The 15,885-nt window shown below is 33.6% G+C and overlaps 1 protein-coding gene across 1 annotated transcript in view; it reads left to right on the plus strand.

Annotated features, from left to right (window-relative positions):
- sotv (exostosin glycosyltransferase sotv) overlaps positions 1-15,885 on the plus strand; it is a 727,528-nt gene that overhangs the window by 537,466 nt on the left and 174,177 nt on the right. Inside the window, exon 8 of the mRNA XM_089595800.1 lies at positions 9,014-9,157. Coding sequence (XP_089451926.1) covers positions 9,014-9,157 — 144 coding nt within the window. The remainder of the gene's footprint in view (positions 1-9,013; positions 9,158-15,885) is intronic.

Genomic DNA, 15,885 nt, shown 5'->3' on the forward strand with positions numbered 1-15,885 from the left:
AGCGACACTGACAACAGGTGATGCTGATGAGATCGTGAACAGATTGACTCAAGCGATATGAATAAAGTTTCAGGCTTTGAGAAAAGAGGCCCAACAGCAAAGTTATGACCGCAGTACTTTAAATGTGTCATGACTGTCGATAGTTTATAAAAGCAGAGCGTCTAGGTCACTTTAAACTGTATTTCCAAAGCCTTCGAGAAATTTTGCCACTAATTCACGCCACAGGCCATTTTACATACGCAAAATGTGGTCAAATATAACTACAGGATTCAAAGGAGCTAGAGAAAAAAATGCTCGATGTCGAGTTTCAAACATACACCAGCCGCGGTTATTTCACTATTCGTAGATCAGGCAAATAATGATCAGGAGTTTGGTCTGACATTAGCATCGAAACAACACTAAACTGATTTTTCGGGACCAACTTGACGGTTACTGTCTGCAAGTTATTGTCATGTAGTCGTATGAAAGGTTGTGCTAATTTGTTTTCTGATATGTATGATTTAATCGTTATGTAATAACATATTTTATTGTTTTTTAGATATCAGTGCAAAAAAAAACAGCAGCTGTAGTTGAGATCAAGGAGACAAGTTTAGCAGTCATGAGTCAGCAGAAGTTTTTATTAAACATCACGAATAAATATAAATTTGTAGCTCATTTATCTCAACTTTTGGAGAAGAACCATGTGAAAACAAAGATTGCAGTCGAGGATGCCAATATTCTGATAGTATAGACAGCACGTGATTTGGTAATTTTCGGAAAAAAATGTGTGGCAGTTATTGGAAATGACATTGATTTTCTGGTTCTCATGATTGCCTTAATCTCATAGAAAGCAAATGCACATTTCCACAAAGTTATCCTGGGGACAAAGGATAACGTATTGTATTTTACCTGAGATAATGCTTATCTACGACAGTACGTGCTTTTTGCTCATGCGTTTAGCGATTCAGATACCACAATTTTTAGCAAGGGTAAAAAGAAAGTGTTTGCACTGTTTCAAAGAAATACAATAGTAATAGAAACCAGCGCAGTTTTCTGTAAATCATTTAAAGATTTTGTCAAGGAAGAAATGAGTACAGGTTTTTCAATAAGTAAAGATGAATTGAGGGGAAAGTTTATACAATTTCTGTTGAAGGAGTCAGAAAAAATAATTTTTTATCTATACGAATCTCAGTATGAACTTGGTAGCAATGTCAATAAATTAAGGTACAGACTGTTTTGTAAATCGACTGACACTTTAAAAAAACACATTTCATTAGCAATACTTCCGCCAACGAGGGAGGCTCTCAAACAGCACGTAGAAATAGTTAATTTGCAAGTTCAAGCATGACTAGGAAAGTCGATGGAGAACCAATCGGGTCAAAAAAATACGAAAAACATTTCATTCCCTGTAATGACAACACAAACGGCTGCTCCTGATGAACTCTTGCGTCTGGTGAGCATTGCAATGGTATGTTCATTCTTTATTCATTATACGTGACTAAATAAATAAAATGCTACTTTACTTCACAGATTTCCTGCGCTTGTCGTTAAAATTGTAGGTTGAAACTATGCACGTATAAAAAAGCAGATTTGCTATGTACACGAATGTGCAAAATTTATAACGGAGATAGTTGCGAGAATACTTTCACCATTATTCAACAAATCTATGAAGACGACTTATTTAATGATATGATTAATAAAGTTGTTACCAATCAAGAGCAAAGTACCGACAAAATGTAGAGTGTTATACACATTCCTTTTATTCTAGCAACATGATTATAAGGAAAGTACACATTAACATTTTATGGAAAGGAAAAAATAAATTAAAATCATACGTATAAAAAATCATGCGTACAAAAATCCGAAACTGAAAAATTATTTAAAAGAATTATTTCTTGCAGAATAACCTCTTTGCATATAGCAAGGTGGCCATTACTTATAGTGTTTTTTAATTGTTCTTCCAAGTTCATGCTTGCTTAGGGGTTATTTTATTAAAACAAGTTTTTTTTTAAATCACGCAGGCAGGGTTCACTATCTGTTTTATAACCCAAGTCTAGTTGATTTTCAGACCTTCTGAAACAATTTTACTGAGGTGTACGTAGAAATTTACCACGGAAAATACGTAAGGGCTAATGCTATAAATAAATGGCTCCTAGCTACAGATGACATGAAAGGTGTCAGTAGACCATAGCCTCTGTTGAGATTTCACTGCTGATGTGTAAAAAAAAGGGAAGAAAGTGCGTGTGATAGCTAAAGTCAGCTTTTATGTCAATACGTATTTACTTGACTTAATGCGTGCTACTACTCCCGATAACGAAAGAAAAAAAAAGTGACCATCATATAGTGCTGCCGTCAAAGCTGACGCTCTGTGGCTAGAGTTGGCTTGCACAATTTGATATACTATATCTAAGTCTCTAGCTATTTACTCTAATGACATTGTACACCAGTGATGCCAGACGGTACTGCGAAGTCGCACATGCGCAGAAGAGCTTAATGCTCATTCGCGAGTACAGCAGCGCGCTGCTTAAAGTAGGCCCCGCCTGAGCTCTCTCTCTAGCTTCCCCACTCCAGCCTCCCCCCAGATGGTTAACCCAAGCCTTCCCTAACAACTTATATACTGCTTCAGTATCACGTAGGAGAAAGTTATCGGTAGCTGAGTGGGCTAGCGCACATGATGATTTTGCTTACTTAATCTTCGAATCTCAGCAGCGCAATTTTTTTTTTTTTTTTTTTTTTTTAAACTACGCATTAAATTTAAACACGTACATCATATATAATAATTTAAATAAATATAACTCTACTGATTAATATGATAAAGTGATTATTAATCAGGTGAAATTTATATTTTCAGTTTATTCTACTGACTGAAAGTATTAATTTTTTTTTTTCATTAAGTACGAAATTTAGAAATAGTTATTTTTCATGTTTTATACGCAAGATGTACTTTTATATACTTATTTTAGAAAATAAATAAATAAATGCAACGAAGTACCTCCATAAAAAAATTTAATAAGTAATCATGCGTCAAATTGGGCAGTTTCCACACTGCCCTTGAGGTACTGCCTGTAGTGCGTTAGGTTGTTTCGATTACACGTACATCACTGTTTTACTTTAATACTGACATATTACGCTTAAGCGTAAAAAAATTTCGCCATGATTACAAGACTACAGTTTCCTTTATTAATTCTTGATATACGTGTAATGTTGGTACCTTATCGATAGCTTATGAATGGAGAACATTACCCTCTTCTTATGAACCTTCAGAGCACGAAAGCTTATTAAAATGTGACGTTGAAGATTTCGGGAAAAAAATATTTACAATTAAAAACGGCGATGTCTTAAGCTTCCTATCATTAAAATCACTAGTGACAGCAGTTTTTTTTCTTCCACATTCCAATGCGGAAGCAGAAAGAGTTTTTTCTGACGTTACTGAGCTTTAAGATGAGAAAGCTAATAAGACTGGTATAAAATTACTTAATGCACGGTGTTTTTTGCGATCAATTTGTAAAGCGCGACATATCACAAACCTAGATTTTGAACCAAAGGAACAACACTTTAATCTTTTTAATTCGGCAAATTTGTATTAGGACTAGTCAAAATGTATTTATCCATTGATCTCATTAGTTTTATTTCACGCGCATAATGCATGGCTTTAATTCGTACTAATTAAACTAACAAATATGGTTATAATATGGCTATTGGCGAAGGTACCAACATTACACGGTAATCAAGAATAAATAAAGGAAACTGTAGTCTTGTAATGATTGCGAAATTTTTCACGCTTAAGCATAATATATCAGTATTTAAGTAAAACAGTGATGTACGTGTAATCGAAACAACCTAACGTACTACAGGCAGTACCTCAAGGGTAGTGTGGAAACTGCCCAATTTGACGCATGATTACTTATTAAATTTTTTTATCCAGGTACTTCGTTGCATTTATTTATTTATTTTCTAAAATAAGTATATAAAAGTACATCTTGCGTATTAAACATGAAAAATAACTATTTCTAAATTTCGTACTTAATGAAAAAAAAAATTAATACTTTCAATCAGTAGAATAAACTGAAAATATAAATTTCACCTGATTAATAATCACTTTATCATATTAATCAGTAGAGTTATATTTATTTAAATTATTATATATGATGTACGTGTTTAAATTTAATGCGTAGTTTAAAAAAAAAAAAAAAAAAAAAAAATTGCGCTGCTGAGATTCGAAGATTAAGTAAGCAAAATCATCATGTGCGCTAGCCCACTCAGCTACCGATAACTTTCTCCTACGTGATACTGAAGCAGTATATAAGTTGTTAGGGAAGGCTTGGGTTAACCATCTGGGGGGAGGCTGGAGTGGGGAAGCTAGAGAGAGAGCTCAGGCGGGGCCTACTTTAAGCAGCGCGCTGCTGTACTCGCGAATGAGCATTAAGCTCTTCTGCGCATGTGCGACTTCGCAGTACCGTCTGGCATCACTGGTGTACAATGTCATTAGAGTAAATAGCTAGAGACTTAGATATAGTATATCAAATTGTGCAAGCCAACTCTAGCCACAGAGCGTCAGCTTTGACGGCAGCACTATATGATGGTCACTTTTTTTTTCTTTCGTTATCGGGAGTAGTAGCACGCATTAAGTCAAGTAAATACGTATTGACATAAAAGCTGACTTTAGCTATCACACGCACTTTCTTCCCTTTTTTTTACACATCAGCAGTGAAATCTCAACAGAGGCTATGGTCTACTGACACCTTTCATGTCATCTGTAGCTAGGAGCCATTTATTTATAGCATTAGCCCTTACGTATTTTCCGTGGTAAATTTCTACGTACACCTCAGTAAAATTGTTTCAGAAGGTCTGAAAATCAACTAGACTTGGGTTATAAAACAGATAGTGAACCCTGCCTGCGTGATTTAAAAAAAAACTTGTTTTAATAAAATAACCCCTAAGCAAGCATGAACTTGGAAGAACAATTAAAAAACACTATAAGTAATGGCCACCTTGCTATATGCAAAGAGGTTATTCTGCAAGAAATAATTCTTTTAAATAATTTTTCAGTTTCGGATTTTTGTACGCATGATTTTTTATACGTATGATTTTAATTTATTTTTTCCTTTCCATAAAATGTTAATGTGTACTTTCCTTATAATCATGTTGCTAGAATAAAAGGAATGTGTATAACACTCTACATTTTGTCGGTACTTTGCTCTTGATTGGTAACAACTTTATTAATCATATCATTAAATAAGTCGTCTTCATAGATTTGTTGAATAATGGTGAAAGTATTCTCGCAACTATCTCCGTTATAAATTTTGCACATTCGTGTACATAGCAAATCTGCTTTTTTATACGTGCATAGTTTCAACCTACAATTTTAACGACAAGCGCAGGAAATCTGTGAAGTAAAGTAGCATTTTATTTATTTAGTCACGTATAATGAATAAAGAATGAACATACCATTGCAATGCTCACCAGACGCAAGAGTTCATCAGGAGCAGCCGTTTGTGTTGTCATTACAGGGAATGAAATGTTTTTCGTATTTTTTTGACCCGATTGGTTCTCCATCGACTTTCCTAGTCATGCTTGAACTTGCAAATTAACTATTTCTACGTGCTGTTTGAGAGCCTCCCTCGTTGGCGGAAGTATTGCTAATGAAATGTGTTTTTTTAAAGTGTCAGTCGATTTACAAAACAGTCTGTACCTTAATTTATTGACATTGCTACCAAGTTCATACTGAGATTCGTATAGATAAAAAATTATTTTTTCTGACTCCTTCAACAGAAATTGTATAAACTTTCCCCTCAATTCATCTTTACTTATTGAAAAACCTGTACTCATTTCTTCCTTGACAAAATCTTTAAATGATTTACAGAAAACTGCGCTGGTTTCTATTACTATTGTATTTCTTTGAAACAGTGCAAACACTTTCTTTTTACCCTTGCTAAAAATTGTGGTATCTGAATCGCTAAACGCATGAGCAAAAAGCACGTACTGTCGTAGATAAGCATTATCTCAGGTAAAATACAATACGTTATCCTTTGTCCCCAGGATAACTTTGTGGAAATGTGCATTTGCTTTCTATGAGATTAAGGCAATCATGAGAACCAGAAAATCAATGTCATTTCCAATAACTGCCACACATTTTTTTCCGAAAATTACCAAATCACGTGCTGTCTATACTATCAGAATATTGGCATCCTCGACTGCAATCTTTGTTTTCACATGGTTCTTCTCCAAAAGTTGAGATAAATGAGCTACAAATTTATATTTATTCGTGATGTTTAATAAAAACTTCTGCTGACTCATGACTGCTAAACTTGTCTCCTTGATCTCAACTACAGCTGCTGTTTTTTTTTGCACTGATATCTAAAAAACAATAAAATATGTTATTACATAACGATTAAATCATACATATCAGAAAACAAATTAGCACAACCTTTCATACGACTACATGACAATAACTTGCAGACAGTAACCGTCAAGTTGGTCCCGAAAAATCAGTTTAGTGTTGTTTCGATGCTAATGTCAGACCAAACTCCTGATCATTATTTGCCTGATCTACGAATAGTGAAATAACCGCGGCTGGTGTATGTTTGAAACTCGACATCGAGCATTTTTTTCTCTAGCTCCTTTGAATCCTGTAGTTATATTTGACCACATTTTGCGTATGTAAAATGGCCTGTGGCGTGAATTAGTGGCAAAATTTCTCGAAGGCTTTGGAAATACAGTTTAAAGTGACCTAGACGCTCTGCTTTTATAAACTATCGACAGTCATGACACATTTAAAGTACTGCGGTCATAACTTTGCTGTTGGGCCTCTTTTCTCAAAGCCTGAAACTTTATTCATATCGCTTGAGTCAATCTGTTCACGATCTCATCAGCATCACCTGTTGTCAGTGTCGCTCTAGCATATTCTTGTAAAGAACAATTAACATTGGGGGTGCAGATAAATCATTGGTTGCTGAAACATTCTGTAATACCACTTTCTTAAAACACAAGGGTATATAACAAAGTGACCTAGAGCGTTTACTGGCTACTCTTTAAAATTTATAAAACACAAATTAATAACACAAGTCACTATCACTAGGTGACCTGGATCACGTACTGTCTACTTGATGAATCAATAAAATGTCAACGAATATGGCTAGCGTTTATTGATAGGTGACTAAGAGTGCTTGCCAGCTACTTTTGAAATGAAAAAGAAACAAACTAAAAAACCCAAGCCGTTATTACCAGGTACCTCTGTGATTTCTTATAGCTTCATTACTTGATAAAGCTTGATTCTTTTCCATAAACACCAATTACTAAGTAACCTAGAGAGCTTACGGAATGCTCTTTTAATTAAAAAAACTTCAATTTTCATCAGAAGCCCCAATCATGATGTATTTTACGGTCCTTACTGGCATCTTTTCTAGAACAAAGTTTTCCTTAATAATATAAGTGTCAATCACCACTTATTCTGGATTGCTTACTACCCACTTCTTTAAATCAATAATGCTTCATTTCAGGTCACTTAGGGCCTATATTGGCTACTTTATCAATTAATAAAACAAAAATAATTAACATGAACGCCTATCCCTAGGTAACCCAGCGCGTTAACTGGCCCTTTTGTTAATGAATAAAACATTGTCTAATGACATAAGCACCTATCACCCGGTCACCTGGAACGCTTGCTAGCTAGTAGTTAATTAATAAAACTGTATAATAGCGTTAGTGCCTATTTCAAAGTGACCCAGAGCTTTTACTAGCCACTTTGTAAGCTATTAACACAAAATTTAATAATATGAACGCCTATTCCTAAGTAACCTGAACACTCTCCTAGTCTCACTGGGTCGTTGAGGATTAGCCGCTTGAGATTTTCCTTATTAATGAATGAAAAAAAGTGCGGCCAAGTAAGCGCACTGGGTCGTTGGGGATTAGCCGCTTGAAATTTTTCTTACCAAAAAATAAAAAAAAGTGCGGTCAAGTAAGCGCACTGGGTCGTTGGGGATTAGCCGCTTGAGATTTTGCTTACCAATGAATAAAATAAAAGTGCGGCCAAGTAAGCGCACTGGGTTGTTGGGGATTAGCCGCTTGAGATTTTTCTTACCAATAAATAAAAAAAGTGGGGCCAAGTAATCGTACTGAGTCGTTGGGGATTAGCCGCTTGAGATTTTTCTTACCAATAAATAAAAAAAAGTGCGGCCAAGTAAGCGCACTGGGTCGTTGGGGTTTAGGCATTTGGGTTTCATATGGTCGGGCTTTGAGCGCTGTGTCTTTGAGTTTTGGATGTTTAAACGACGCGCAGTCGCTCGGGCCAATTGGAAGCCGGCTGCGCACAAGTGTGCGCGAGTTCTCAGCACGATCTCGGCACACTGCGTGGTACTCATAGCGTTCAATATTGTTTGAGCGCTGGGCACTCCAAGTTGGTCATACCTAACTTCTAACTTGAAAGCGAAGCACCACCAACATTATTGAGCGACTACGTTTCTAATATTGAACGAGGTACAGTCAAATGTGGTAGTGAGAGTGTTCAATAGTTATCGTAAGATGAGAGTACCACAAGTTAGAAGTCTGACACTTCCATTTTTTTGGAGTGTGGCTATGCTGGATCAAATAAAAAATATAGGAACAAAGTATCAAGTACACTAAATTGATGATTTAATTCTTATAGCTGTATAAACTTATTAAGTGACTGTTTGAAAAGCTTAAGCTTTCTTATATAAATTTTAAAAGTTTTACTTATCTTAATGCCTCAGAAAATTTTAATCCACCTAGACACTACATGAACTTTAAATTAAGAAAGTTTTATTAAAATCAATGTTGATATAATTTCCTTTTAGTTATTAGTCCATAGTTGCTGAGTTCACTTGAATAAAATTGACTTCACTTGAGCTTTCTTAATTTTATCACGTAGTAGTTTTAATAAGAAAACTTCCTCGATATGTTGAGTGCTTGGCAGTTACTTCTACCCAATAGATTCAAGTGATTAAGCCATAATAAATAACTTTTTTAAAATAAGTATTTGCAAATTTTTTTTTTAAATCTCTGATTCTTTCCTTAGGTATGGCGAGAGTTTCCAGATAGAATAGTTGGGTTTCCTTCTAGAACTCATGCATGGGATAATAAAACACTTTGCTGGAAATATGAAAGTGAGTGGACGAATCATATATCCTTGGTTTTGACTGGAGCAGCATTTTATCATAAGGTAAGAGTAAATATTATTCAATCATAACTATTATTTCTAAGGTTAAGGCTACTTAGAAAATAAATATGATCTGCTGATCCTACTTATACAGACTCTAGCCATGTGTGGACACTAAGGTGTCCGTCATTTAGTGAACTAAACATTTTTTCACAGTCACACCTCAAATCACTTTGTTATATCTTGAAACTAAAATATCAACAATAAATAGTAAAAACATTAAAAATTGAATCGTGCTCAAACGCAAATCGATTTTTTATCTAACTAGCATGCAAGTTTTTTAATGTTAATTAGTATCAATTTTTTTAGCGTCTTAAATGTTTTGTTAGCATTTGTAAGTCACAAAGTTGTTTTATGTATCATCAGAACTGTGTTTAAAAAAATCATGTAGCTCGAAAAACTTAGAAAAAAAATTTTGACAGCTAATGCATGTGAATAAATTGACTAAAATTGACATTTTTGCCCTTATTTAACAATTCCAACAATCTTATGATACTGCAAGTGCATGATTGCTGCTCGAATCAAAACTCTCAAATAATATTTTTTTTTTTAAATAACGTAAAGTTATCTACCACATTAATTGATTTATTAATTAAGGATTGGTTGATCAGACAATAATTATAGGGCATCAAACATGTGACACAGTAGGTGCATGAGAACTCAAATCGAAAAGTTTAAGAATCTAAAAACTTCAGATAAATTTTTAATATTGTAACTATTGATGGTTAATATCTTAGTTTAAGGACATAACAAAGTTATTTGAGGTGTGCAAGTAAAAAAGTTTTTCATTTAGGAAACAACGGACACCCTAGTGGACACTCATGCTCTGCAAACTCTTAGCTTGGAGTCATGTACTCTTTTGATACCTGCTGCAGCTGCTTGTAACTATAGAAATGTGAAGAGGGCACATGCGACAACAATATTTGGAATATTCATACACAGGTGACTTACTTAGCAATACATTATTGAAATATAAACTCATATTCAGTACTAAAACTTACGAGGTCAAGTTTATGTATGTGAAAAAATACTAGCCAAAGATAATCTACATACTGACATGACAGGCAGACTATGTGAACTACAAATCAAATTAAACGAACGTAAACTTAGTGATGTACTGACAGTATTTGGTTTTTTGAGTACAACGTATTGAAGTTTTCACGATACAGCCTGATGCGCTTACGACTTACAGAGGCCCGATAACTGGTAGGCGTTACTACTAGTCAAAACCTTTGCTCTGTAGTCTTATAGTTTTCTAGCCTAGTTTTCTTACGTTATCGAGTCAAGGAGTTAAGAACGCTCCTGTCCCTAATTTCGACGTATGCACCCTAGCTTCGGTTTTTCTCCTGACTTACCACGATGTTCCCTTCAATAACCAAAACAACGAAAGAAGCGCATACCTTTCATAAATAAATATTTCATATGCGTTCACAGACTCAATCAAGTGAGCCTACCTTCTTCTGCTTCTACTTTTGTCTGCTATTCACCCTCCTCTAATGTTAACCTTTTTTTTTACTTTTCTCGAACAGCAAGAGTATAACAGCCATGCTATTATTCTATGTTATAGCTGACGATTTATTTATTTTTAATTAATAGCAATTGCTTTCAGCAATTAATATAGTTAATCTGGATCCTAAGAAGTGCCTAAATTCTGATAATTTTTTCTTTTATTAGAGTTCATAGAAATACTTTATAATTAAAAAAAGAGTTTGAAATAAAAAAACTACGAAGGGTTTTTTTCATGCTTAATAGCTTAGTCAGGTGAATTATCATATCATAATTTGAGTATGTTCTGATGTAAGGTATTAACGAATTTTCGTTATTACTCTAGATATTGTAAATACTTATATTGCGATTTGCTAAATAGGAAGCTGATCAGTAAAAAGCAAGGCATAAGTTAATTAGTAAATCACAAAACATTATACATTATCGACTGAGCTACAGCTACGGGTTTTTTCTGGCTCAGCCGTCTGCTCCTCTGCCTGTCTGTTGTTACTACTTAACAATACATAAGGGATATCTAAGGTATTGTTTTAGTTATAAAAACAAACTTGTTTAATCAGTTGAAAACTTTTGATGATGATCGGTTAAAATGTCTTCAAACACTCACAGGTACATAAATTTTTATAACTGGATGAATTATTGGATTATTTAATTGTGATATAAAAACGAAAACACAAATCAAATTTAAGGTTAATCCGATAGCAACTTTCTAAATAACTTCGCTTGTTCATACATTCAAAGTACACCAGTACGATCAAGTACTATTTAAAACACAATTTTTCGCTAATGAGGTTTATTTAAGTTGATTTTTTTAAAACATAAAATACTTACGTCTTATAGTTTATGATATAAAATTAACTTTGTTTTGTTTAGAAAAAGCATTTTATTCGTTTTTTTGGATATTTTTATCTTTTTCACCATACAGATTCCACCGTAGACCAACTTGGATCCTAAAATTCGAAAACTTTTTTTTAATTTTTGGGAAAAAATCATTTTTTTTTTGTAGAAAAATTAATATTTTATGTATCTTTATTGTGAAACAAAAAAACACCTAACTAAAGCCCTTACGGACTTTTCTTTCTATGGTTAATGTAAGTATGGTTTAAATTTTCATCGCAAATAGTTAAGAGTAAATTAGTCTGACCTGTAGCCGTATCAATGCGCTTAAGCATTATCTGCCAAACATGTATCCCAGACCAAAATAATTATTTTTTTTCTGCTTGGTCAATGCCAGTATAAATGATTTTAAATGAGACGATAACGTTCAACTTCTGAGATCAATGGATTATTTACCGAGTAAGAGGGAAAAAGATACTTTGAGCTGAGTATACACTTCTTTACACATGCAGCTGGCAGGTGCATGCTAACTGCTCTGTCCAAAAGAGCAGCTGGCTTTGTAGAGCCTAAAGAACTGTCTTAACATAAAAAATAGGAGGCTTTTTCTACTTGGGGCTGGCATACTTTTGCTACATGTTACTGCATCTCCATCAATTTATTTCTCGGAACAAATAAAGAAGACCTTAGAGTGATATAGCAATAGCTCGTTAAGCAGAAAAACTCCTCTACTATAACATTTTTATTTTCTCTCATTCAAGGCGTTTTACTGCAAGGTGTTGAATATCGTTCAATTTGCTCATCTTTAACTTAGTGAAACTAGTTGCCATTGTTATTTTATTTGAATCAACATTTTTAAGGTTACATAAGGTTTCCATAAAACTTTGTGTAGGTGTTAACAGTGTATATGAGTGGGTGTGTGTTTGCAGTTGAATCTCAACTAATCCCTAAAATGCTGGAGGTCGGGAAAAAAAGCAAAATGTTCATACACGTGGACTGGCTTTTGAAAACTGATCCTAACGGACATGTGCACAAAAAATATGCAAGAATCAAGACACACCCTTTAATATTTTGTAATTGTTTCTGTAGTATATATAAATGTGGATTCAAAGAATTTTAACCTCTTGAGCAGCATACAAGCTGTGCGAAGTACAAGAAAAATGTAAAACAGCAGTTGGATCAAGCTCAACACTATCTTGCACTTATAACATGATGGATCACTGACAATAAACAACCATAATCTTTTCTCAATAATATGTTGGTCAAGTCCTTGTCCAGTAAAAATTAAAGCTTTGAAAAATTAACTACTGAGTATAATGAAGGCTGTCATAAATAGCCAATCAGCACTGTTGTGTGGAGATCTACGAGATACTTTTACAGTTAGATTGAGTATAAAAAATGTGCATGAGTTTTCTGCATACTTTCTGTTTTTGTGCATACTTTTGTAAAAAAAATAGAAGAGAAATAAGGACAGTATTATTATAGTCTTTATGTTGACGAAACAACCAATGGAAAAGGGGTAAAAGAGCTCCATATTATCATAAAATAGTGGTCAAATAATTTAAATAAAATATTGTGCTGCCAGCTGCAAACATTTTCTCTTGGCCATACTTATGCTGTCATAATTATTAACTTTTTACTACAAGTATTGCAAAATAGTGACTTAATGCCAAAAAAAATAATCATGACATCCTTCGGCGCATCCAGTGTAAACAAATATATCATAAGGGACTCATGTAAAGCCATTATTATTCATTATCCTGATTCCAAAGGTTTTCTTGTAAGTTGCATAGTTTATTCAATAAAAGAATAAAATGCCTTTGCTTCGAGTAAAGGTGATTTATTGTATAACATTTACAAGTTTCGTTGATTTTCTGAGGTGTAAAGAAGAATTTAACAAAATTCTTGTAAAATTTAGTCTTCCTTTTCCATAAGGTGTTCAATTATGAATTTTTCAGATGGGTGTATAATGCTGGCGTGCAGAAATAAATTTTATGTGAAACAATACTACAAGACTGCAATATATAAAATAATGGAGTGCAACCGTATCAACACAGTATGTGTAAGTAAAAGTATATGGGTATATGCTTACACTTGTTTAGAGCTTCAGATGCACAATTCTTTAAATATGGCAATAAGCTGATTTTTAATGTTATATCATAGACTTTCTTTTAAAAATAATAGAATATCTCGAAATGCTATGAATATTTCTTGATAAAACTTTTTTTTGTAATTTGGGATGATAAAATATATGTTACTCAAAATTTTGAAGACTCTTACATTTTTACTTTCAAAGTAAAAAATTACTGGAATTTTTGAAAATTTTGACAGATTTTTTCCGATTATTTAAATAAACAATTAATAAAATTTAATTCACTGGGACTCTCTGTTATAACACGACTTGTTTACAGTATGGTATTAACCGTTTTATTTTAATGTTATTCGTGGGTCTCTCAGGATTCAGCTCGTGAGCTTTATTTGTTCTTTTTAGTCGAGTAAAAATAATTATTTAAGTAATATGGATGATTTAATCAATGTTTAATTTTTAATTCTTTCATTAAAATAATTTAAAACAGGTATTCTCTTAGATATAGTCCATTCAGATCACTTAACAGATTTTGATATTAATTATATTACTGATAAAAAACTTACATCTATCACTGACTGCTGTTGCTGCTGCTTCAGAGTTCCCCAATGCTTCGTGCAGTAATTCCCAGTGATTATTTAAACTACACGAATGAGTTCGTGGTCTATAAGATGTTGCGATTTCTGCCTTCTCTGCTATCGCCGGAACCTCTTTCGGCAGGCCTCTCTCGTTGTACCTCGCTCCTTAGCGTAGTCTGATATTATTGATACTCTCGAACTGCACCCAATTTGCATGTTATGTCTTACGGGTATAAGGTACTTGCGAGTCGTGGGAGTTAAAAGTAGACTAAAACTTTAGAGGACAGGTGATAGACGTGAAAAGAGCAATTTTTCCTCTTGACGGTGAGTTTTTATAGCGTCAGAGCGAGTAAAAGAGACCTTTGGTTGAATTAGGTCAACCAATGAGCGATGTTTATTGCAGATTGCGTTGACAGCAGAACAGTAAGCTGGCACGATGATGTTACATGTTATGATTCCATGTATTAGGAAATAATACAACAGTACTAATCGCATTTTTCTGACAAGTGCGATTGAGATTTTTTTTGGGTCAGTGATGATGAAAGCTCGCATCAGCAATATAAGAACGCCAAATACAAGTTTAATTGTGACAGTAAGCTTACAAATTTTGAAATTAATTCTTCTGGGGATTTGACTATCAATTTTGAATATAATGAAAGAGTGTGCTAATTAAAAATTTTAAAATCGGTGTTATTAGAAGTGGACAATAAATGCGCAAGTAAATTGTTCATTCATACATACAATACGATTTCAATACATACGTTCATTTTTACATAGTGGCTGGCTGTATCAAATGTCAGCATATTATTGAACATTCACCTTAAAGCTATTACACACACGCATATAAATGACGTATGAGCTCCTCTTTTTGTATGAGCTTGCTTTATATTCACAATACGTCTCATCTGAATTTGACGGACGGATATCTTTTAGTTATAATATAATTTGTATAAACTCGGGATGTAACAACTCCAAAAAACTGGCTCTAAAATACGTATGAATAAGCATCAATACAAAAATCTTTCACTCGTTGCCTTGAAGTTATTTCAAAAAAATCCAAATTTTCATGTTTTTTTTTCCAATAAAAATCGACATTTAAACGAAGCTCTTTAAATGACTGTTTCTCTCATTTTTAAAGGTTATGTTGTAAAAAAAAATTCTTTTAAGTTTTTTTCAACATCCGTATTAATGTTCCAAACATGCCATTCTGAATAAAACGAATTTTTGACTTGTTCTTTTTAAGATACAGTCGAAAAACGAGAGAATCATGGTTATGTTTGTGCATAGTCTAACATGTTTTTATTTGTGCACCTTGATCATATATTTCTCTATTAGCAAACCCATCAAAATCAGCCTATTTTGCTTCCCTTTTGAGATACAGTGTTTTTTTTTGTTTTCAAGCGTTAGGTTGTCTTATTATACATATGTAATACTTTACGCACGTTTTTTTCCATATAGGTATTTAAATGATAGGATAAACAGAAAAGCAGAACGATTTTTACTGTATTTTTTTTAAGACTTCGAAAAGATTAACCGACGTGTCAGACATTATTCACCTGATAGTACCAGACTGATGCCCTGAGCTGTAACAGACGCCCAGCTTATAGACCTGTCAAAATCCGTCATTGTGGGGAAAAAATTTTTACCCTAAATTATTTTGCAGGAGTACTTTTGGAACAGGTTCTTCAATGTAAAAGTGGAGATTGCTAGTTTGTAACCAGGAAAATAAT

The sequence above is a fragment of the Copidosoma floridanum genome, unplaced genomic scaffold (genome assembly GCF_036245765.1).
Source record: "Copidosoma floridanum isolate Cflo_tuat_1 unplaced genomic scaffold, Cflo_Japanese_pri ptg000028l, whole genome shotgun sequence".
Classification (NCBI taxonomy): Eukaryota; Metazoa; Arthropoda; class Insecta; order Hymenoptera; family Encyrtidae; genus Copidosoma; species Copidosoma floridanum.